The sequence below is a fragment of the Pelodiscus sinensis genome, chromosome 19 (genome assembly GCF_052426305.1).
Source record: "Pelodiscus sinensis isolate ZL-2025 chromosome 19, ASM5242630v1, whole genome shotgun sequence".
In the NCBI taxonomy this organism is placed as follows: Eukaryota; Metazoa; Chordata; order Testudines; family Trionychidae; genus Pelodiscus; species Pelodiscus sinensis.
Window position 1 is genome coordinate 17,742,338 of NC_143070.1, and position 23,470 is coordinate 17,765,807.

At 46.7% G+C, this 23,470-nt stretch overlaps 1 protein-coding gene across 1 annotated transcript in view; it reads right to left on the minus strand.

The window, feature by feature from the left end:
• The window catches only part of LOC149522233 (zinc finger protein RFP-like), a 31,604-nt gene extending 17,809 nt beyond the window's left edge, over window positions 1–13,795 (minus strand). The window contains exons 1-2 of the mRNA XM_089770642.1: window positions 13,379–13,795; window positions 1,926–2,021 (exon numbers count right to left, since the gene is read on the minus strand). Coding sequence (XP_089626768.1) covers window positions 1,926–2,021; window positions 13,379–13,795 — 513 coding nt within the window. The remainder of the gene's footprint in view (window positions 1–1,925; window positions 2,022–13,378) is intronic.
• Between the last annotated feature and the right edge of the window lie 9,675 nt (window positions 13,796–23,470).

Consider the following 23,470-nt stretch of genomic DNA (forward strand, 5'->3'; position numbering starts at 1 on the left):
ACAAAAATTAACCAATACCAGTTTAATATAAAGCAAAGACAAAGGACTTTTATTACCACCACAATGTTCCTGTTGCAAGCATAATGACTAGATGGAAAAGTCTGAAATTAATATACTCATGGTGGATCCCCACCATGGGCCAAACACTTAGGCTGTGTCTAGACTGGCAAGTTTTTCCGCAAAATCATTTGATTTTGCGGAAAAACTTACCAGCTGTCTACACTGGCTGCTTGAATTTCCGCAAGAACACTGACGATCTCATGTAAGATTGTCAGTGTTCTTGCAGAAATACTGTGCTGCTCCCGTTTGGGCAAAAGCCCTCTTGCGCAAATCATTTGCGCAAGAGGGCCAGTGTAAACAACACAGTACTGTTTTGTGCAAAAAAGCCCCGATGGCTAAAATGGCGATCGGGGCTTTTTTGCGCAAAACCACATCTAGATTGGTCACGGATGCTTTTCCGCAAAAAGTGCTTTTGTGGAAAAGCATCCTGCCAATCTAGACGTGATTTTCTGAAAATGCTTTTAACAGAAGTTTTCCATTAAAAGCATTTCCGGAAAATCATACCAGAGTAGACGTAGCCAACGGCTACGTCTACATTGGCATGATTTTGCGCAAAAGCGGCCGCTTTTGTGCAAAAACTTGCTGCCTGTCTACACTGGCCACGAGTTCTTGCGCAAGTACACTGATGTTCTAATGTATGATATCAGGGGTTCTTGCGCAAGAACTATGACGCTCCTGCTCAGGAATAAGTCTTGTTGCAGAAGTATTCTTGCACAAGAGGCCAGTGTAGACAGGCAACATGAATTTCTTGCGCAAGAAAGCCCTATGGTTAAAATGACCATTAGAGCTTTCTTGCACAAGAGAGCGTCTACCCTGGCATGGATGCTTTTGCGCAAAGTCACATGCCAGTGTAGACGCACTCTTGCGCAAATACTTTAACGCAAGAACTCTTGTGTTAAAGAGTATTTGTGCAAGACATTGCCAATGTCGACATAGCGCCCATTACAAAGGAGAGCAAAACCCATTTTTAAATGCTCAGACATTAGATCCCATTTCCCAAACCACAAAACAATAAAACCTAATGGATTTATCTGAACTTTACCCTACTTACAGATAGTGAAGAGTGTCTTCTTGGGAGGAGTCATTGGCTACGTCTACACTGGCATGATTTTCCGGAAATGCTTTTAATGGAAAACTTTTCCGTTAAAAGCATTTTCAGAAAATCGTGTCTAGATTGGCAGGACACTTTTCCGTAAAAGCACTTTTTGCGGAAAAGCGTTAGTGGCCAATCTAGGCGCAGTTTTCCGCAAAAAAGCCCCAATCGCCATTTTAGCCATCGGGGCTTTTTTGCACAAAACAGGACTGTGCCGTTTACACTGGTCCTCTTGCGCAAATGATTTGTGCAAGAGGGCTTTTGCCCGAACGGGAGCAGCACAGTATTTCCGCAAGAACACTGACAATCTTACATGAGATCATCAGTGTTCTTGCAGAAATTCAAGCGGCCAGTGTAGACAGCTGGCAAGTTTTTCCGCAAAATCATCTGATTTTGTGGAAAAACTTGCCAGTCTAGACACAGCCATTCTGTCTGTTCCCCTCACTAATGCAAGAAGGACTTATCCCTGAGCGGATGCGTCAGAATATTTGCACAAGAAGCACCGATTTCATACAGTAGAACGTCAGTGTTCTTGCACAAATACTCGCAGCCAGTGTAGACAGGTGGCTAGATTTTGCACAAAAGCATTAGCTTTTGCACTAATTCTTGCCAATGTAGACACAGACTCTAGAGAGAATATTTGTGACACACACACACTATCCCATGAGAATGGAGAAACACACATAAACCCACATTCGCCAAGGCCACGACAAAATCTAACAATAAGCTCCAACTATGTCTCCCAGCTGGTGAAAAACAACAAGACACCTACCAGATACTGCTGGCTTCTCTGCTCACTGGTCTCCTTTAACCCCAGCAGCTTTGCTCTCCTTTCCTTCAGAGTCGCCACATGGGTCTGGAGTTTTTCCTGTACAACAGAAATGAGTTAGTGGTTTTATTTTGGAGCGGTGACTGTTTTTGTAGGGGGTGTTTTCCCACCCAAACTACAAGACAATTATCAGTCTCCCTAGACAGATTCCGTGGGGAGGCGATATCTTCTACCTGTCGGTGAGAGAGCCGAGCTTTGGGGCTTCATGGAGCTCAGCTCTGGGGAACAGACTTTTTCCTGGACCTGAACACATGGTGACCATGAGACTCCCTGTCCTGCCTCCGTGCCACGCTGGGCCCCTTTGCACACACAGGCCCTTGCCTAGCTATGGGAGCTACAGCCACCGTGTTTTCAAAGCAGAGTCAATAGAACGAGCCCCAATTTGTTCCTTCCCAGGCCGCCACCAAACTGAGTCCAGATGCTCCCTTAAGACCTCTGTGCTGTATCTGCTGCATGGAGACTGCTTACAGGATGCTTTTTCCCTTGTAACTAACACATGACTACTGTGTTGGACAAACTTTCTTTTATGCTCAGAGATTAGCTTCTGCATTCTGCAATGTATTTTCTCTAGCATCTGCCCTTCCCTTGTTTTCTTACAGAGCATGCAACCCACTCCCCTGGCTCAACCAGCTGTTCAGCTAGAACAGGTCTGAAGACGAAAACACAATGGGATGGCATTCCATGAGCAAATGTAACCCACCCACATTGTTACCTTCACAAACTTCTCTATCCCGTCACAGTAAAGACACACACGTTTACCCAGTTCCTAGGGCTCAAGGTGCAACCCTGTTAATTTACACACCCACCCTTACCCAATTCCTAGGGCTCAGGGCGCATCTTCCTGCAGATTGGCAGGATCTTTAGCCACTGAAAGAGCCTCACACAGTAATATCCTTATCCTCTATTTATTGACAATTCCCAAACAAGCAGAATACACATGCTAAGCACATAGGCTGCGTATAGACTGGCATGATTTTACACAAATACTTTTAACAGAAAAGTTTTTCCGTTAAAAGTATTTCTCCAAAAGCATGTCTAGATTGGCACAGAGTTAGTTATAACGATGAAACAAAATGCAGGACAATGTAGCACTTTAAAGATTAACAAGATGGTTTATTAGATGATGAGCTTTCGTGGGCCAGACCCACTTCCTCAGATCAAATAGTGGAAGAAAATAGTCACAACCATATATACCAAAGGATACAATTAAAAAAAATGAACACATATGAAAAGGACAAATCACATTTCAGAACAGAAGAGGGATGCGGGGGGGGGGGGGGGGAGCGGAGGAAGGTAAGTGTCTGTGAGCTAATGGTATTAGAGGTGATAATTGGAGAAGCTATCTTTGTAATGGGTAAAATAGTTGGCACCTTTGTTGAGACCGACACATAGGGTACATCTAGACTACAGGCTTTTGTCGATAGAGGCTTTGTCGACAGATACTGTTGACAAAGCCTCTGTCGAAAAAGACTGTCTAGACTACATCCAGTTCTGTTACAAAGCAAGCCACTTTTTTGACAAAGAGTCTAGACGCTCTCTTTTGAAAAAGCACAGTATGGATGCAATAGCACCTTTTTTCAACATAACTCTGTTAAAAAAGTCTTTATTCCTCGTAGAATGAGATTTACCGCCGTCGACAAAACTGCCACATTCTGTTGACTTCCTGTTGACAGAACTCGGCGGAAGTGTAGACGCAGGTACAGTTTTGTCAACAAAAGTCCACTTTTGTCAACAAAATCCTGTAGTCTAGACACACCCATAGAGTGTTGAATTTTAGCATGAATGACAGTTCAGAGGATTCCCTTTCAAGTGCAGATTTAAAATGCTTTTGAAGTAGGATGCAGGTAGTTAAGTCATTGAGACAGTGTCCTTTCTGGTTGAAATGGCAAGAAACTGTTTTTTCTTTGTGATCCTGTCTAATATCTGTTTTGTGGGCATTGATCCTTTGGCGAAGTGTCTGAGACGTTTGTCAAATGTACAAAGCAGACGGACAGTTTCGGCACATGATAGCATAAATTATATTTCTGGATGCGCAGGAATATGTATTCTAGATCTTATAACTCACTTGGTTAGGTCCAATAATGGTGTCAGCAGAGTGAATATGTGGACAAAGCTGGCAACTGGGTTTGTTGCAAGGGAAGGTACCAGGGTTAGTATTAGTGTGGTATGTCCTGTGGTGGTTGGTAAGAATCATCTTGAGGTTAGGTGGTTGTCTATAGGAGACTATGGGTCTGTCTCCCAGAGCCTCTTGGAGTTTAGTATCCTGTTCCAGGATAGGCTGTAGTTTATTGATAATGTTGGACAGGTTTAAGTTGGGAGCTGTAGGTGATGACAAGTGGTGTTCTATTGTTGGTTTTCTTGGGTCTGTCTTGAAGTAGATGGTTTCTAGGTATTCATCTGGCTCTTTCAATTTGCTTTTTTATTTCTCCGGGAGGGTAGTTGAGATTTATAAATGCTTGGTAGAGATCCTGAAGTTTCTGGTCTCTGTCAGTGGGATTAGAGCAGATGCGGTTGTATCGAAGGGCTTGGCTATAGATGATGGATCGTATGGTGTGTGCTGGATGGGAGCTGGAAGCATGTAGGTAACTGTATGAGTCAGTGGGTTTTCTGTAGAGGGTGGTCTCTAATTTTCCATTGTTGATTTGTACTGTGGTGTCTAGGAAATGGATCTCTCGTATAGAATGGTCCAGGCTGAGGTTAATGGTGGGGTGTAGGTTGCTGAAATCTCTGTGGAATGTCTCCAGTGTTTCTTGGCCATGCGTCCAGATCATAAAGATGTCATCGATGTAGCGTAAGTAGAGAAGGGGTAAAAGGGGACGGGAGTTGAGGAAACGTTGTTCTAGGTCAGCCATAAAGATATTAGCATACTGTGGGGCCATGTGTGTAGCCATGGCTGTGCCACTGATCTGGAGGTATAAGTTGTTCTCAAACTGGAAATAATTGTGGGTGAGAACAAAGTTACATAGGTCGGGATGGGGTTCTTCCCACCTTAGCAACACACACAGACACTCACACACACTAATCAGAGCACGTCTGAGAGGACTGGGTACTCAGCACTCACAAGCTGACCCCCTCATATGTCCCTGGACTCAGCTGGCTGGGTTTCACAGCAATGCCACACTGTACCCTCATGTGCCTTTGGACTCCGTGGGCTGGATTAAACAGCACTTTAAGCTGCCATCCTCATAAGCCCCCAGGTTCAGCACCCCCTATCCCCACTTTCACACCACAGTCATTCACTGGTAAACCACACGATGAGCAAACCCCACAGGATTTTGGGCACTACAGGGATCTTTTGCTTGGGTACAAGAAGCGTTGTTGCAGAGCGAATGGGGAAGCCAAAACAACACCCCTTAAGGAAGAGTGAGCAAAAGAGAAAGAAAGAGAGAGAAGCAACCAGCTTAACAATGAAAGTGATTTATTTCTGAGTAGTGAATAGATATCAAACAGTTACAATATTAAATCTAACAATTACAATATTAAATCTAAATTGAAGCTGCTTACAAATGTTAGGTAACCATATAACAGTTTACACAGGACAGGGTCAGGAGGCTATGCTTAGAGAGATAGTTGAGAGAGAGAGAAAGAGAGAGAGAGAGAAAGAGAGAGACCTCACCACTCCACGGAGCTTGCACTGATCAGGGTTCCCAGATGATGATAGTAGCCGGGGGTCCAGAGGGCAGGAGAAAAGCAGGACAGAGCCCCCAGCACGATCAGACAGGAGATGAAGAAGTCTCAATGGAACTGATGCAGTTTAAGTCCAGGTATCAGAACAGTTTTCTTGGGGCAAGGATAGGAGTTTTATAGAGATAGTTCAAAGAGAAAGAGGAGAGACAATAGAGACTGATCATCCCTGGTTATGGGTGATGTTCCTTGAATGGGCTCACAATGCAACTTGGCAGTTTCAGTATTTTGGATGTCAATAGGATCGTTACTAGAATTGGTCTGATAATGACTAATTTGGGTGTGAGCAGGCTTAGGTTCATTAGCATCTGGAGCAGGGATTTCCCATCAGGTAGTGCTTCTCTGCTTTTGGTGTCCCATAGTTCAGTGCGGTTCCTGCCTTGGAAGAGCTGCTCTCCATTCTGTATGCTAATGAGATGTCCCTCTGTTCCATCTTTAATGTAAATGAGGCTGGGGTGTTTCCTTAATTGTATCACCCTTGTCTGGAGCAGTTTAGGTGTGTCTTCCCTGGCCTTTTCTTTGCTTTGTCTTTGATTCTAGCAGAGGCCTGAGGGAGGGGGATGGTTTTCCATGAATATGTCACTCCCTGACTCCCCAAGAGCACAAGGCTGACAGGCGACCATGTTCTGGTTCCCCAAGAATCACAGAGCTGGTGGGTAACAGCGCGTGAGGACAGCGGGAATCACGGGGGGGGGGGCCAAGGGAATGCACACTCACCCCTGCATTATGTGAGGTCCACGATGTCTGCACTAGACCAGGTGGGCACCCACCTCTTGGGGACCCGGGCAGGCTCCTGGGAGCTGCCAGCCTGGTCCTGGGAAGAGGTGGAGGGCTGGGTGGCAGCTGGTGGCTGGCTCGAGCCGAGCCAGGTGCAGGGTCTGCTGGCTGGGTGCTGGCAGGCTTGCACCTGGCATGGGCATCGTAGCCAGACCGTGCTCCTTTAAGGGCTTCGGGGCCGGGAGGGGGGGATAGAGTTTCCCTGGTGGTGCCCAGAGTAGCCACCAGGGCAAGCTGGGGAGGGCTAGCCTCCCACTAGTTCGAATTAAGTGGCTACACAGACCTTAATTCGAACTAGTTAATTCGAAGTAGGTGTTAGCGGAATGAGGTTTACCTAGTTCGAATTAAGCACTCCGCTAGTTCGAATTAAGTTCGAACTAGCGGTTTGCATGTGTAGCGCCTATCAAAGTTAATTCGAACTAACGTTTGTTAGTTCGAATTAACTTAGTAGTGTAGACATACCCTATCTTTTTCACCAGTTCCGAACAGGTAATCTTGGCATCCTGGAAACATGGAGGAGCCAGGCGTGGAGGTGAAGTTTGTGAAGGTCTGGATGGAAGGGCATGCCGTGGTTCTGTGAGAGGAGGTCATGATAAGGTGGGAATGGAAACGGATTCGTTGTTGCCATCCTGTGAAGGTAAGGGTACCACGTCTGCCTGGGTCATGCGGGTGCCACCAGTATAATTTGGGCCTGATCTGCTCTGATCTCGTTGAGGACTCTTCAATAGAGGGAATGGGAGAAAAGCGTAAAAAGATGATCGCCCCACGAGATGGAGAATGCGTCTCCGAGGGAGTGTTTCCCCAAGGCCTCTCTGGAACAATAGAGGTGGCACTTTCTGTTGTTCTTTGTGATCTATGTCCAGTTGTCCTCACTGAAGAAAGGGTAGGGTGAGGACATGCTTGTCTAGCTCCCATTCATGTTGATCATGGACTGTGCGGCTGAGAGTGTCTGCAGTGATGTTGAGCACCCCTGGGAGATAGGAAGCCACCAGGGTGACATGATGAGCTAGGCACCAATTCCAGAACTTGATGGCTTCTGTGCACAGGGATGGCGAGCAGGTGCTGCCTTGGCAATTGATATAATACATACCGGTGGTGGTTTCTGTCAAGATGGTGATGGAGTTACATGCTATGAGTTCCGTGAAATGCTAGCACGCATACCTGACTGCTTGCAACTCAAGGAAGTTTATATGGAAAGTCTGTTCCACGAGTGACCATTTGCCCTGTGATGTAACATTCCTTAAATGGGCTCCCCAACCCAAAAGGGAAGCATCCATTGTCAGTGTAAGGGTAGGTGCAGGACTCTGGAAGGGAACGCCTTCTGACATGTTTTGTGGGACCGTCCACCATTGGAGAGAATGGAGGACTCGAGGTGGAAGAGATACCATTTTGGAGAGTTGATCTCTGGAAAGCTTGCAAGCTGTTGCCCACCAGGATTGTAGGCCCCTTGTGTGAAGTCTGGCCAGTTTGACTACATACGTTGTAGATACCATATGGCCTAGAATCTTGAGACATTGATGGACTGGCATGGTAGGAGCTGAGCATGTGGTAATGATCAGGTTGTGAATGGTGGCGAACTTGTGCTCAGGTAAGGTGGCCCTTGCTGCTAGCGTGTTGAGGTAGGCACCTATAAATTCCACCCTCTGATAGGGGTCAAAGAGGACTTTGCGTGGTTTATATGAAAACCGAGGGTTGTCGGAAGACATATTGTGGTATCGGTCATGGCCTTGGCTTCGTCAAAGGAAGAGCCCTTTATGAGGCAATTGTCCAAATATGGGTATATTAATACTCCTTGACACTGGAGCATGGCCATTACAACTGCCAGGGTTTTGGAAAACACTATTGGAGCAGTCGAGATGCCAAAGGGGAGCACTCGTTATTGATAATGCCGAGTCCCCACCGTGAAATGTAGGAAACGCCTGTGAGCTGGATGTATCATGACATGAAAGTAGGCATCCTGGAGGTTGAGAGCTGAAAGCCAATCTCGTTGGTCGAGAGCGGGGATGATCGTTGCTAAAGTTACCATCTTGAAGTGGTGGTAGGCAATGTATTTGTTCAGCCGCCTCAAATCCAGTATGGGACACCACCCTCCATTCTTCATCTGGGTTAGGAAGTAAGTTGAGTAGAATCCCCAACCCTGGTATGCTGGAGGAACTGGTTCTATGGCACCCAGCTGCAGGAGATGAGAAACCTCTTGATCGAGAAGGGTTTCGTGAGATGGGTCCCTGAAGAGGGACAGAGTAGGAGAGTGGGTGGGAGGACGGGAAGTACATGGGATAGCATAGCAATATTGGATCAAGTCCAGAACCCATTTGTCTGATGTAATGAGGGCCCATTGATGAAGGAAGACTCTTCAGGTGGTGGAATTGAAGCATATCAGTCCTGGGTGACAGAAGAATGGCTTCGTGACTCTCTACCTGTCTTTCAAACCTGCTGCTTGTTTGCAGGGGGATTGGTAGACGAGTGTTGTTGCTGTTGGTGTTGCGGCCTATGGCTTTGGTCTCTGATGGAAATCGTATCTGAGTTGGTGTTGTCTGAAGGACTCTCTTGGGCATTGGTAAGGCTGGTACCTAGTCCTCTTGAAGGGAGGAGTGTACATACCCAGAGTTCTGAGAGTGGTTCAGGAGTCCTTCATAGAGTGAAAAACTTCATCTGTTTTGGCAGAGAATAGGGTGGCCTTATCAAAAGGTAAATCCTCTACTTTTTGTTGCAAATCTCTCAGGGCCTGTGATGATTGGAGCTATGGCAACCTGCGGAGGATGATGGCAGATGCAGTAATGCGAGCCTCAGTGTCTGCTACATCCATAGCCGACTATAAAGCTGTACGGGCAACATTATGGCCTTCTTCCATAATACCGAGTAAAGTTATGTTCTTATGCTCTTATGTTCTGGCTTCTTATGTTCCGGAGACCCTGTAATTTAGAGTAGTTAGCATGGTCATATTCAGCGAGCATTGCGGTGTAGTTAGACGCTCTGACAAGTAGACTAGCTGATGTGTAAACTTTATGACCCATGATGTCTACCTTCTTATGGTCACTGTCTTGTGAGGTATTTCTGAAGTTTGGTTGTTTACCCTTATGACGAACAGAGTCTACTACTAATGAATTCAGAGGGGGATGGTTAAACAAAAAATCCATGTTCCTGGAAGTGATAAAATATTTGCAGTCTTCTCTTTTGTTTGTCGGGGCAATGGAGGCCGGAGTCTGCCAGATGATAGCCTCCTCTATGGGGATGGCTATTCTGGAGGCAACTGGAGGTTGCAAGTATGGAGAAATTGATACTGTTTGACTTGAACCTCCTGGAGATCTCGTTCCTGTGCCAACACCACTCTTTTAAAGAGGTCCTGGAATTTTCTAGCATCATCGCCAGGACTGCAGCGGTAGTGGTTGGCGAGGCTGGTGGTGGCCTCGAAATTGTGGAAGGCGCATGGTGGTGACTCCTCTTGGGCTGTGGCTCCCAGGGTTGCCATTGGGTGGCATATGGTGGAGGAGGACAAACATACTGTTGCGCATACAATGGTGGTGGAGGAGGAGAGTATGCATATTGTACTGTGGTAGGCTGCCAGGAGGGTGGCCTGGGCGCTGAGCTAGAATGTTGAGATGAGAATCTGCTTCTTGACCCAGTGCCTGCATCACTGGGAGATCGAGACCCCACAGAAGAATGTCAAGAGAGCACATACTGGACAGAGGAACCCAGTGTAGGCAGTGCCAAAGGAGTATGGCTCCACGCTGGAGAGCAGTAGCATGTACGGTCATCTCTCAGTGCCGAATGGTGCGATTTCTATGGTGCCAAGACCGATGCAGGTGCCAGAGACAGAATGGATGCTGGGGACATCATAGGAACTGGAAGCAGTGTCGGTACTGTGGGCAACGTGGGTGAGAGCGGTACCATGATCTGCGTTGGTGCTGAGTGTTCCATCGGGGGACATCAGTCCGCGGCTTCTTAGATGGTGCCGCTCTACAATGATGCTTAGGTGCTGGGCGGTCAGTGCTGCAGGCAGTCAGAATGGACGGAGTCAAAGGTAGCTCTAGTGCCGTAGATCACAGTGCTGACGATCTTTGTCTCAGCTCCGAGTGGGCTCTTTTGTGCGCCCCCATCGACTTTTGTAGTGGCATGCCAGAAGTCCCAGGTTTATCCCCGATGCTGACCCACGCAGCTGTCGGTGCCGGGGGTAGCGAGGAAATTGGAGAAAGGCCCGTCTTTGAGGCCATACGGCTGGAGAGGGTAGAGGGATGATCTTTCTCCATACCCTTGCTCTGCGATGCTGTTTTTGAAGTCGCTAGAGAGTCCTCAGCAGATGGGACTTCTCGTACAGGAGAGTTTTAAGCCTATTAGCCCAGTCACCGTACACTTTTGCGTTGAGTCTGGAGCAATGCAGGCACTTTTGAATCTGGTGTGACTCACCCAGACACTTAATACACTTAACGTGCCCATCAGACACGGGCATCATGTTGTGGCATGACTCGCACCTCTTAAAGATGGGCGAACCGGGCATGAGGCGCTTGGATAAAAAGTGGTGAACCTCAACAAGAAATTTTTTTTTTCAAACTAACTGGGGAAGAGAAGAAGGGCTAAAAAACTTGGATCGTGAGGAAACTGGGGGAGCAACAGGGAAATTGTCTATTTTTTAAACAGAAAATGAAAAGAACTGAAGTCTCCATCTATTGCCGTAGAGAAGAAACTGAGGGACCGTGCCGCATGTGCACCCAATGGACTCCAATGGCACTAGAATGTGCCACGGCATGTGCGCAGCACAGAAGAAACTACTAGAAAAAGTCTCTGGTCGCAGGCGTGAAGATGCACCAGCAGCCAGAGTAGGAACTCAGAGTGGAGCATCCACAGGGACCACTCAAGGAAGAAGCATGTGTTCTGCTTTTTTTAGTGGAAGAGCAAACCATTCTGTCTGGCAAGAAACTGCTTATCAATAGAGAATGTTGTGGAATCCTCATTCTATGATCATTGTCATTACACTTTCCTATTGTTTGATTGTGTGATCTCTGTCTGGTTTGTAACCGTTTCTGTCTGTTGTATAATTAATTTTGCTAGGTGTAAATCAATTAAGGTGTTGGGGTATGATTGGTTAGGTAATTTTGTTATGGTTGGTTAGTAAAAGTATATTAAAATAATTGGTTAAGGTATAGCTAAGCAAAACCTGGGTTTCATTATATAAACTGGGGTTCAAGAAGGAGACCTGAAGGAAGAAGAAGATCGGAAATAACAGAAGCAGAAGGAAGAAAGCAAAGGGCTGGAAGAAGACCAAAGGGAGATAAGGAACCCCAAGAAGAAGAACTCACCTCCAAGACCCAGCCTAAGATAAGAGCTGCCAGGACTCTCCTGCACAACCATGACATGCAGCAGCTAAGAACCAGAGAGACCTGCCTTGCCTGGCCAACAGGGGAAGTTTGCCTGCCTTTATCAGGATTGGTGAGTATGACACTGTGTGCTTAGCATGTGTATTCTGCTTGTCTGGGAATTGTCAATAAATAGAGGATAAGGATATTACTGTGTGAGGCTCTTTCAGTGGCTAAAGATCCTGCAAAACCCACAGGAAGATGCACCCTGAGCCCTAGGAATTGGGTAAGGGTGGGTGTGTAAATTCACAGGGTTGCACTTTGAGCCTTAGGAACTGGGTGAAGGTGTGTGTCCCTACAGTGTGGAAGGGATAGAGAAGTTTGTGCAGGTAACAGGAGCTTAACTCAGAATGCAAAGGGGTGGCAGGAACAGGTATGCTCAGTGCATCGCTGTCCAAAGTCAACAGTAGCCATCCCACTGGGGACACATTATGTTGAACTACATCTTACTCATGAACCTTCGAATGAACAAAATCGGGTGCTAAAAATTGACCTGAATAAATTTGACCTAACTTAGCAGCACAGACATAAGCCAAGCAGCAGTTCTGCAGAGAAGGACCTGGGGATTACAGTGGATGAGAAGCTGGATATGAGTTAACAGGGCGCCCTTGAAGCCAAGAAGGCTAATGACATATAGAGGAGCATTGCCAGCAGATCCAGAGATGTGATTATTCCCCTTTATTCGGCTCTGGTGAGGCCACAAATGGAGGGTAATGAAGCACTGGGATGGGTTTCCTATGGGGGGGATAGAATCTTCATCCCTAGAGGTCTATAAGTCACTGCCTGACCAAGCCCTGGCTGGGATGATTGAGTTGGGGTTGGTCCTGTTTGGGCAGGCAGTTGGACTTGATACCTCCTGAGGTCTCTGCCAGCCCTAGAATTCACACACATGGCACGGTTACATCTGTGTGGGACAACCTGTGCTGCCATTAACCAGTAATTACAATCCAAAGTTATTACTCATTGGACTGAACAACAACTTAGTCCCTTGTATTCCTGGGCAGCTTCCTCTCTGGGAACCACCGTGTGAGCACCATGAGCCCGGGAACAGATGCCAGGCCAGACAGGCAGAAGTCTGATCAATCTCACAGAACAGTTTCAGGGCCTCCTGGTGCTCCCTGCGCACCCCCCTGATCCCTTTGCTGCCTCTGAACATTGTTTCTGTGTCTGTCACCAGCTGCCTGTCTGGCCGGAGGTTTCCCTGTTGCCGTTTGTCTTTACTGGGGACCGTGCCTGGGCCGTCAGAGCTGTGGTGGGGGCAGCAGCACAGACACATCTTGCTTCAAGCCTGTGTGGGGGAAAGTGCCTCTCACAGGGCTGTGGGGCCCACCTCTCCCTGGGGTAGAATCACAGCTCTGGAAGGAGCCCTGAGAGGTCTTCAAGTCCAGCCCCTGCATGCACAGCAGGGGGCTGGGTGGCATGAGTGCTCAGGGCTCCCTGCACCTGCCCACAGGAAGGCGCCTGCAGGGGACAGACCCAGGCATCAGAGGAGAAAATCTGGGAAACTGGGAGATTCAGGGGCTCAGAGAGACTGAGTCTGAAAAGGGAAGGATGTAACTAACCCGCATCCAGAATGGGTCCTACCTTGTGTGGCTGGGCAGCCTCGTCCAGGAGTAGCACCTTGTGAGATCTGTGCTCGGAGGATCTCCAGCAAACCACACACATGGCTTCCCAGTCCTCCTCGCAGAACAGATCCAGGCCTTTGCCGTGTCTCCCGCACAGATTCTCATTGCCTGGGCTGAGATCCAGTTTTTTGAGTTTTTCCACAATATTTGCGAGCTGGTAGTTACTCCGGAGGGCCCCTTTCTGGATTCGGGCTCTGCAGCTGGGGCAGCACAAGGGGTCAGAGCCCAGCTTTCCCCACGTCTCACAGTGCTGAGTGATGCAGCCTCGGCAGAAGTTGTGCCCACAGTTTATGCTCACTGGGTCTGTGAGATAGTCCTGGCAGATGGGACATTTGGATTCCTCTTGGATTTCCCATGCAGGAATCATTGCAGCCATGGCTGCAGGGAGCTCTCTGGACTTTGTTCTCACTGCACCAGGGCTGGTTTGTCCCACGTCAAAGCAGCTGCACAGGGGCAGAGTGAGGTAAAGAGAAAGGAGAGATGAGGGTGCAGAGAGCAGCTGCAGCAAGATAAGTAAAAAGGACAGCAGAATTATATGGGCAGGGAATGGGAGCTGGGGGTATGATGTTGCAGAAAGGGGGAAAGTGGAGAAGGAAACAAAAAAGACAAAAATGTGAACCCAGGAGCTGCCTATACTGCGTGTCCATTGGAGTCTCGGTAGGATTGGACTCTAGTGTCTGGCCAATGCTGCCCCCCTTCACTTCCATAGCCTCACTGCTATGGGCTGGGTGCTTGCTCCAGCAGAATCAGTATGTGTATGTGAAGTGAGCTGGGAATTTCCTTTCCCAGGGGCTGTGTAGATGGGCCAGCAATTGAACTAGGCTGCTCTAACCTCACAGTGCAGGTGTTCATGGCACCACACCAGCTTGCACTGAGGCCACATTAGGTGGGAACGAACCTCCTGAGTTACTGCAATGTCACTGTGTGCACAGAGGAGCCTCAGCTTTGCTGTGACTCACTGAACACCCCACCTCCCGCCTGAGACTAGCCGGCCACCCTAGGCTCCTGGGGTTAAGGTCACAGTCAGCAGGTGTGTGCTGGTGACAAGGCGTGAAACTGCAGCAACTCACTAATCAGCAGCAACCCTTGAGCTGAAGGGAGATTTCAGGGGAAAGCTTTTAACTTTATGACTCTGCAGTCTGAAGGTCACAGCCCAGCCCTTTTCTGCTCCCACCATGAGCTGGAAAGCAGATGTTACCTTTCCACTTTGTACAACACCAGGCACCGCAGGGGAAATAACAACCCAGCCCATCCCCTACCCCAATCCAGCTGTCCCCGTCTCTTCCTGCCATTTCGTCTCCTTGGGTCAATTCCTGAGCCCATGGTCACGGTGGGGGCTGGTGCTGCAGGGGGAATATGAGCCAGGGGTGCCTGGCTGGGTTAGTCTGGCTCTGGGGGAAGGCGTGTCAGCTCAGAGAGCAGGAACTGTGGGGACTGCTAAGTGCACAGGGTGACACGTGCTGAAGTCCTCACTTAGCAGTGACCTGCTTCTCTGCACAGACTCTGTGCCACTGGACTCCCTGCAAACCTTCCTCCCTGCACATTTCCTCCCCTAGTGCTGGATCCTGACACAGCTTCTACCCTGGCACCTTTGGCCTCAGCTGCCAGGCAGTATCTGGGCCTTACTCAGTTCTGCCACTGGTAGGAGACTGTCACAAGAGCACTCGTTTGTCTAGCTACCTGTGAGGAGACAGGTCCAGCCTGGGGCTAATGGCCAGGCCTTGGGAAGCCAGCAAGGCTGGGCTGGTGGCGGGGGGAAGGGGCATGATAAGGCAGCGAGGATGGAGGGAAAGGAGCTGTGGGCCAGAGCATCTCTCCTTTGCTAGATAGAGAGGGGCTGAAAAGCAGCTGAGATCTTGAGTGGCAGTGGAGTCTAGGATGGATACTAGAAACCGCAACTCCACTAGAAGGGGGTGAGGCACTGAAGGTTACCGAGGGAGGTGGGGGGAATCATGGAGGATTTTAAGTCCTAACTCAACAAAGCTCTGCTGGGGATGATGGAGCTGTGATTGGCCCTGCTCTGAGCAGGAACAGGACGAGCTGACTCTTGAGGTCTTTTCCAGCCCAGTGATTCTAGGACTCTGAACAGGGGCAGAGAGTGGGGTCCCAGGAGAGGTTCCCAGTCGCACCAGGCCTAGAGGCTAGAAGAAGGATTTGAGGGGTGCACTGGGCACTGTAACTAGGACATGATGTCTTGTGTGTGAGTAGTATAAGGACCCTACCATCAATCAAATGTTAGCCCCACCCCCTGACCCCGGAAGTCCTGCCCCTGTCCCCGGAAGTCCCGTCTCCCCTGTCACCGGAAGTCCTGCCCCTGGAGTGTAGTACATCCGGGTCAAGAGGGGCAGGTGACCGGAAGTAAGGGGTGTCATGTGACCCCTCTAAGGACTTGCCCCACCTCCCTCTACCAATCAGGAAGGGTTTTCCCCCTGTAGGACCACCCCGCGAATCGCTGTGACCAATCAGGGGCAGTTCCGGGACCGGTTGACCAGACCGGAAGCGGTTCGTGTGACCCCCTCTAAGAGCTTCCCATGACACCCTCTGCCAATCAGAGCATAGCACTTCCCCATAAGGTCTAGTGCCACACAAAAGAGGCCATCTTGTTCCAAGAGCGCGTGTTTCACAGAGCGTGCAAACGCTGAGTGGAAATATGGCTTCTTTCACCAACTTTGTTTTGGTGCCGAGAAGAAAGCGCTACATCAGTGACAGTTCTGAGGAGGAAGGAGAAGTTGAAGGGAGCCCTTTGGCCCAGCCGCTGATGGATACACCAGAATCTGACCCCAAAACCCAACCGCTCACAAAGCAGCCCGACGAGCTAGATGGCCTGGAGGAGGAAGGTGCCCATGGCTCCCAGGAGTCAGACAAGACGCATGGAAAAGAAGCCAAACAGGTAAATGAAAGATCGAAGTTGGGGCATCATGGGGTAAGGATTTTGTAAACTTTAAAAAAAAAAAAAAAAAAGAAGAAATGACCAGAGCGTCTTACATTATTTCTTTCTGGCAATCTTTTGACAGCTTGACGATGCCTTTCTAGCTGACCCTCAGACCCAGTACAGCATTGCATCGGACAAGGAAGACGAACCGGGCCTACCTTGTTTTTGCTCAACACCGATACAAAGCATTGAAAAGAACGCCAAGGATGATGGCCATGAAGAATTCAGGAGGTGGCTTGGCATTGACCTAGTTGAGCCAGTGCCACATCATAAGCATAAAAAAGTTATGCGCTCTATTGTACGCGTTTGGTGTTTATACCGTCCTTAGTCACTGTCTTAGGGAAAAGCTTTTGAGGACTGTGAGGGTTGTCATAGATGCGCCAGCCCAGCGGCACCATGATTGTGTGACTTGGACTCCAGAGGATATAAACTGCAAGCTCTGGGGCCTATGTGCTGAACTGTGTTTGGAAAGCTTATTAAATACTGTTATTGCCGTAGGTTATGCTATGCAATGTCTGTGCTTAACTCAAGAACACTTAGCACAAGGGGTGACTTTGGTAAATGCAGTGCAATTCAGTGAAGATCCTCACAGGCTACGTCTACACTGGCCCCTTTTCCGAAAGGGGCATGCTAATTTTCAACTTCGTAATAGGGAAATCCGCGGGGGATTTAAATATCCCCCGTGGATTTAAATAAAAATGTCTGACGCTTTTTTTCCGGCTTGGAGAAAAGCCGGAAAAAAAGCGTCTAGACTGGCGCGATCCTCCGGAAAAAAGCCCTTTTCTGGAGGATCTCTTATTCCTACTTTGAAGTAGGAATAAGAGATCCTCCAGAAAAGGGATTTTTTCCAGAGGATCGCGCCAGTCTAGATGCTTTTTTTCCAGCTTTTCTCCAAGCCGGAAAAAAAAGCGGTGGACATTTTTATTTAAATCCGCGGGGGATATTTAAATCCCCCGCGGATTTCCCTATTACGAAGTTGAAAATTAGCATGCCCCTTTCGGAAAAGGGGCCAGTGTAGACGTAGCCAAACAGTGTTTTAAAGACCATGACCAAGCCAAAAGACGCCTGCTTAGAGCGTTATATTGAACGTCTGGTGCGTACAAAAAGTTACAGAACCCTGCTTAAGAAAAAGACTATTTGTAAGATGTCTAAAAGAATGAAGTTAGAGAATGGTGAGGGGACACACATGAGATATAAAACTTGGTAGCTGTAAATATCTTTTGAAAAGGGGCTTTTGTGACTATTCTCTCTCAGAAGGTTTGTGTGATCTTTACACGAGTAAAAGTTTTGGTGGAACACATGGTCTGTATGTCTTTTAAATAAAATCATTTAAAAAAAAATAAAGTTTGTGAGAATCCATTTTGTATAAAGGGGCCCATTTACTGAAAAACCCTGAAAGGTGTATTGTAGAAACTCGGGGAAGGAAAAACTCCTCAAAATGTTTTGTTTTTTAAATAAAAGGAAAAATCCCCCCCTCCCAGTTAGGATTTATTAGACATGAACTCAATGGTTTAACCACACCTCACTGAATAGCCAGGGGGCTCTAGTCAATGGTTAGGTTTAGGTGTGACCACTTACCCTTGTTGAGGTTAATGTTTAGTAATTAAATGTGATGGGTTGTATGGGTGGGCTCTGATAAATATCTAATTAAATAACACCTCAGGAGTTTGCAGATGCTATTGGACAGTTTAAATATAACCCCTGGGGTTGGTAGAGTGCTATTGGACAGTTTAAAGGACACAGGAGTTGGTAGAATCGCTATTGGACAGTTTAAATATGGCCCAGGAGTAGGTTGAATGGGCTACTTTTTCTAGCCATTAAAAGTTAAAAAAAAAAAAAGTTAAGGGTCTAACCCAAAACTGAAATGTTTCAAACTTTTACCCATACTTTAGAACAAGCATTTGCTCTAAAGAAAATCAAACATTTAAAAGCATTTTATTTAAACCCCAAGCCTTAAGCATGAAAGAAGCATGTTTTAAAAAACAAACCCCTAGACATTTATTGATATCTGCAAAGGGTCTCCACATGGAAATGGGTACAGCTACATTAAGGATTGGTGCTTTTACTGTTAATACTGTAAGAAAGCCCTACAAAAATATATTTTAACTAAAAGAAAAAAAAATGTAGCCAAAAGCAACTCAGTTGTGGAGACAGCTTAATTCTTCCACCCCAGATCACAAAAGACAATGCTAGGGAGGGGTGCCTAAAGTCTTTAAGGATCTATTATTTTAGAGTTGCAGTGATCAAATTAACCTGCTAGCCATTGTTTGAAACAATGGGTTAGGAGGGTATAAAAAAACCTAGGAATTTTGGAGACTGTCCTTTCCAACAGAAACTTTCTTGAATGGCTGCTGGACTGCAACAGGAGAAGGTATGTTCCCTGTTTTTAACTTTGAAAATATATATTCTATAATGCCACTCTTTGGCCATGCTCTTTTAGTAAAATAATGGTGGCTATCTTTATTGCAGTCTGATCTGTTTGACATGGAACCAGTAATTTTAAGCTGCAGTTCACCACCAGGTCAAGGTAAAAACCATTTTTAACTGTAGTTGTGCTTAATACTGTTAAAAAAAACCTGGGTAATACTAACTAACATTTGTGCTTATTCTTTAACCTTAAGGCCAAGCACACGTGGGGGGGAACAGAACAAGCATGTGCCTACAACACTTCATCCCATAGTGAAAGGTAACTTTTTTGCAATTGACTTTTAAATGTATGTGGGGTTTGTATGTGTGTGTGTGTGTGTGGTTTGTGTGAGAGAGAAAGATGAGGTCTGTGCAAGACATAGGTGTGTTTTTAAAAAGTATTTGGTTGCAAACTGTTGGCTTGTTTCAAACTAACAGGTTTTTTACTGTGCAAAATGTGATGTGTTTTTAAAATGGGTTTGAGGCATTTGGGGGTAATCCTAACTAACCAAAAGCCCAAACACACATGTGCCTTTTAAATACATGTGGTACTACTGGGTTTGTGAGAGAGAGAGGGGATCTGTGCAAGACATAGGTGTGGTTTTTAAACTATATGTTGGCAAACTGCTGGTATAGAGTGTTTGGTGGGTTGCTCTTTCTGTGCCAAATGTGTTTTCAAAATAAATGTTAAAATCTGAGTTGGGGGATGAGGTGGTGGAGTTAGGCTAAAAGTATCTGGGATGGTTACAAAAATGTGGTGTGTTTTTACCTGGGGGTTTTTATTTTTAAAAAAAGCTGGCTGTAGGGGTTAAGTTGTGGGTGATTCAGGGGCTTATGCTAGAGATAAGTGGTTTTTTATGTAACCCTTCTGCCAGGTAGGCCTGGCAGTAACTAGGGCTGGGTTCAATATCTTGGGGTCCTTCTCACATAGAACCGGCTCGAGCCCCCACCCAGTAATCTGGGCAATTCACACACCCCTGGGCGCCTCTGAGGCAATGCTTCCCCACTCGCAAGCACTGAGTCTGAGTGTAGGAAGGAAACATTTAATGAAACGGAGGGAGAAATCTTATGGCATTAACTTGGGGAAAACACCACAAACAGAGTTCATAACCCAAACATGAGCCAAGCCCCCCCCCAGCCAAGAATCGCCCAAAGAGTCTGACACCCCAAAAGTCTCTGTCCCTGGTCTGTGCCACCCAGAGTCCCAAAGTTCACCCGCAGGGTTTCACTTCCCAACCTGGGTAGAAATGGGGGTGGGGGGATAGATAGGGGGCACCTTATACAAAACTCCGCCACGCTCCACCAGCTGTCTTGTTCCACGCCTCTGGAGGCTCCGCTGGGCACCTGCCGCCACACCTCACTGGCTGCCGCTCCACGCCACGCTGCTGATGGCCTTGCCTCACCTGCCACTACACCGCACCACACCATTGGTCGCTGCCACTTCAGTGGCTACAATAGGTCAGGTGCTCAGCCAAACCACTGATTTCAACTCTTCAGCTACCAGCTGGACTGGCAAATGAATCCAGCTTTCACTGAAATAACTAAAGAAAAGACATCTCAGGGAATCTGCTTTAGGTCTGTCCCTAAAACAAAGGGAGGAAAGGTGCAAGCTTGGCTAATCTTATAGCTCACACCTGGCAAGTGTGAAGCAAGCTGACTCTAACCTTTTCCCCCAGCTCTGTCTACTCAACTCTGGAAGGGGGGAGGCTTGTTCTTCCGAGACCTTTTACCATGATGGTGGTGTCTCTCCTGCAAGCACTGGTGGCATGTTTTACAGTTCCCACATTTAGAGGTAGCATGATTAGTTACCCCCACAACAGTCCCAAATTATATACAATTCTCCACATTCCATTCCATCACGGACCCTCCATCAGCCCTGGCTGAATGGGATTTACATCACCACACCTTGGATTCTCTCCTGAGCAGTATTTACATGTCAACAGTTAACACTTAATTACCTTGCAGAGCTAAACAACTGTAGTGGGCACACCCACCCCTCCTTTTAGCTGGCTGACAGCAAGCAGCAGTTCAGCCCCTGCTTACATTTAAAAAAAAAACAGTTTGTTGCATACCACTGCTTTTAAAAAATTATTGTTGCAAATGGTTTGAAAACTGTTGTGGGGAGTTTTTGAAGGTGCGTGTGTGATGGAGTTTGTGACAGACACAGGTGTGTTTTTAAAATATATAGAATCATAGAATCATAGAATAATAGGACTGGAAGGGACCTCAAGAGGTCATCGAGTCCAGCCCCCCGCCCTCAAGGCAGGACCACGCTCCGTCTACACCATCCCTGACAGATGTCTATCTAACCTGTTCTTAAATATCTCCAGAGAGGGAGATTCCACCACCTCCCTTGGCAATTTATTCCAATATTTGACCACCCTGACAGTTAGGAATTTTTTCCTAATGTCCAATCTAAACCTCCCCTGCTGCACTTTAAGCCCATTACTCCTTGTCCTGTCCTCAGAAACCAAGAGGAACAAATTTTCTCCTTCCTCCTTGTGACACCCTTTTAGATATTTGAAAACCGCTATCATGTCCCCCCTTAATCTTCTTTTTTCCAAACTAAACAAGCCCAGTTCATGAAGCCTGGCTTCATAGGTCATGTTCTCTAAACCTTTAATCATTCTTGTCGCTCTTCTCTGTACCCTTTCCAATTTCTCCACATCTTTCTTGAAATATGGTGCCCAGAACTGGACACAGTACTCCAGCTGAGGCCTAACTAGTGCAGAGTAGAGCGGCAGAATGACTTCACGAGTTTTGCTTACAACACACCTGTTGATACAACCTAAAATCATATTTGCTTTTTTTGCAACAGCATCACACTGTTGACTCATATTCAACTTGTGGTCCACTATGACCCCTAGATCCCTTTCTGCCATGCTCCTTCCTAGACAGTCGCTTCCCATCTTGTATGTATGGAACTGATTGTTCCTTCCTAAGTGGAGCACTTTGCATTTGTCTTTATTAAACCTCATCCTGTTTACCTCTGACCATTTCTCTAACTTGCTAAGGTCATTTTGAATTATGTCCCTATCCTCCAAAGAAGTTGCAACCGCACCCAGTTTGGTATCATCTGCAAACTTAATAAGCATACTCTCTATCCCAATATCTACATCATTGATGAAGATATTGAACAGTACAGGTCCCAAAACAGACCCTTGAGGAACTCCACTTGCTATCCCTTTCCAGCAGGATTTAGAACCGTTAACAACAACTCTCTGACTACGGTTATCCAGCCAATTATGCACCCACCTTATCGTGGCCCTATCTAAGTTATATTTGCCTAGTTTATCAATAAGAATATCATGCGAGACCGTATCAAATGCCTTACTAAAGTCTAGGTATATGACATCCACCGCTTCTCCCTTATCCACAAGGCTCGTTATCTTATCAAAGAAAGCTATCAGATTAGTTTGGCATGACTTGTTCTTCATAAACCCATGCTGGCTATTCCCTATCACTTTATTACCTTCCAAGTGTTTGCATATGATTTCCTTAATTACCTGCTCCATTATCTTCCCTGGGACAGACGTTAAACTGACCGGTCTGTAGTTTCCTGGGTTGTTCTTATTCCCCTTTTTATAGATGGGTACAATATTTGCCCTTTTCCAGTCTTCTGGAATCTCCCCTGTCTGCCATGATTTTTCAAAGATCATAGCTAAAGGCTCAGATACCTCCTCTATCAGCTCCTTGAGTATCCTGGGATGCATTTCATCAGGACCTGGTGACTTGCTGACATCTAACTTTCCTAAGTGATTTTTAACTTGTTCTTTGTGTATCCTATCTTCTAAACTTACCCTCTCTCTGCTTGTATTCACTACGTTAGGCACTCTTCCAGACTTCTCGGTGAAGACCGAAACAAAGAAGTCATTGAGCATCTCCGCCATTTCCAAGTTTCCTGTTACTGCTTCTCCCTCCTCACTAAGCAGTGGGCCTACCCTGTCCTTGGTCTTCCTCTTGCTTTTAATGTATTTATAAAAGGTCTTCTTGTTTCCCTTTATGCCTGTAGCTAGTTTGATCTCATTTTGTGCCTTTGCCTTTCTAATCTTGCCCCTGCATTCCCGTGTTGCTTGCTTATATTCATCCTTTGTTAGTTGTCCTAGTTTCCATTTTTTATATGCCTCCTTTTTTATTTTGAGATCATGCAAGATCTCCTTGTTAAGCCAAGCTGGTCTTTTGCCATATTTTCTATCTTTCCTACACAGCGGAATTGTTTGCTTTTGGGCCCTTAACAACGCCCCTTTGAAATACTTCAACTCTCCTCAGTTGTTTTTCCCTTCAGTCTTGCTTCCCATGGGACCTTACCTACAAGTTCTCTGAGCTTATCAAAATCTGCCTTCCTGAAATCCATTACCTCAATTGTGCTGGTCTCCCTTCTACCTTTCCTTAAGATCATGAACTCTATTATTTCGTGATCACTGTCCCCTATACTGTCTTCCACTTTCAAGTTCAACTAGTTCCTCCCTATTTGTTAAAACCAATTCCAGAACAGCTTCTCCTCTGGTAGCTTTTTCAACCTTCTGAAACAGAAAGTTGTCTCCAATGCAGTCCAGAAACTTATTGGATAGCCTGTGCCTCGCTGTGTTAGTTTCCCAACATATGTCTGGATAGTTGAAGTCCCCCATCACCACCAAATCTTGGACTTTGGATAGTTTTGTTAATTGTTTAAAAAAGGCCTCATCCACCTCTTCCACCTGGCTAGGTGGCCTG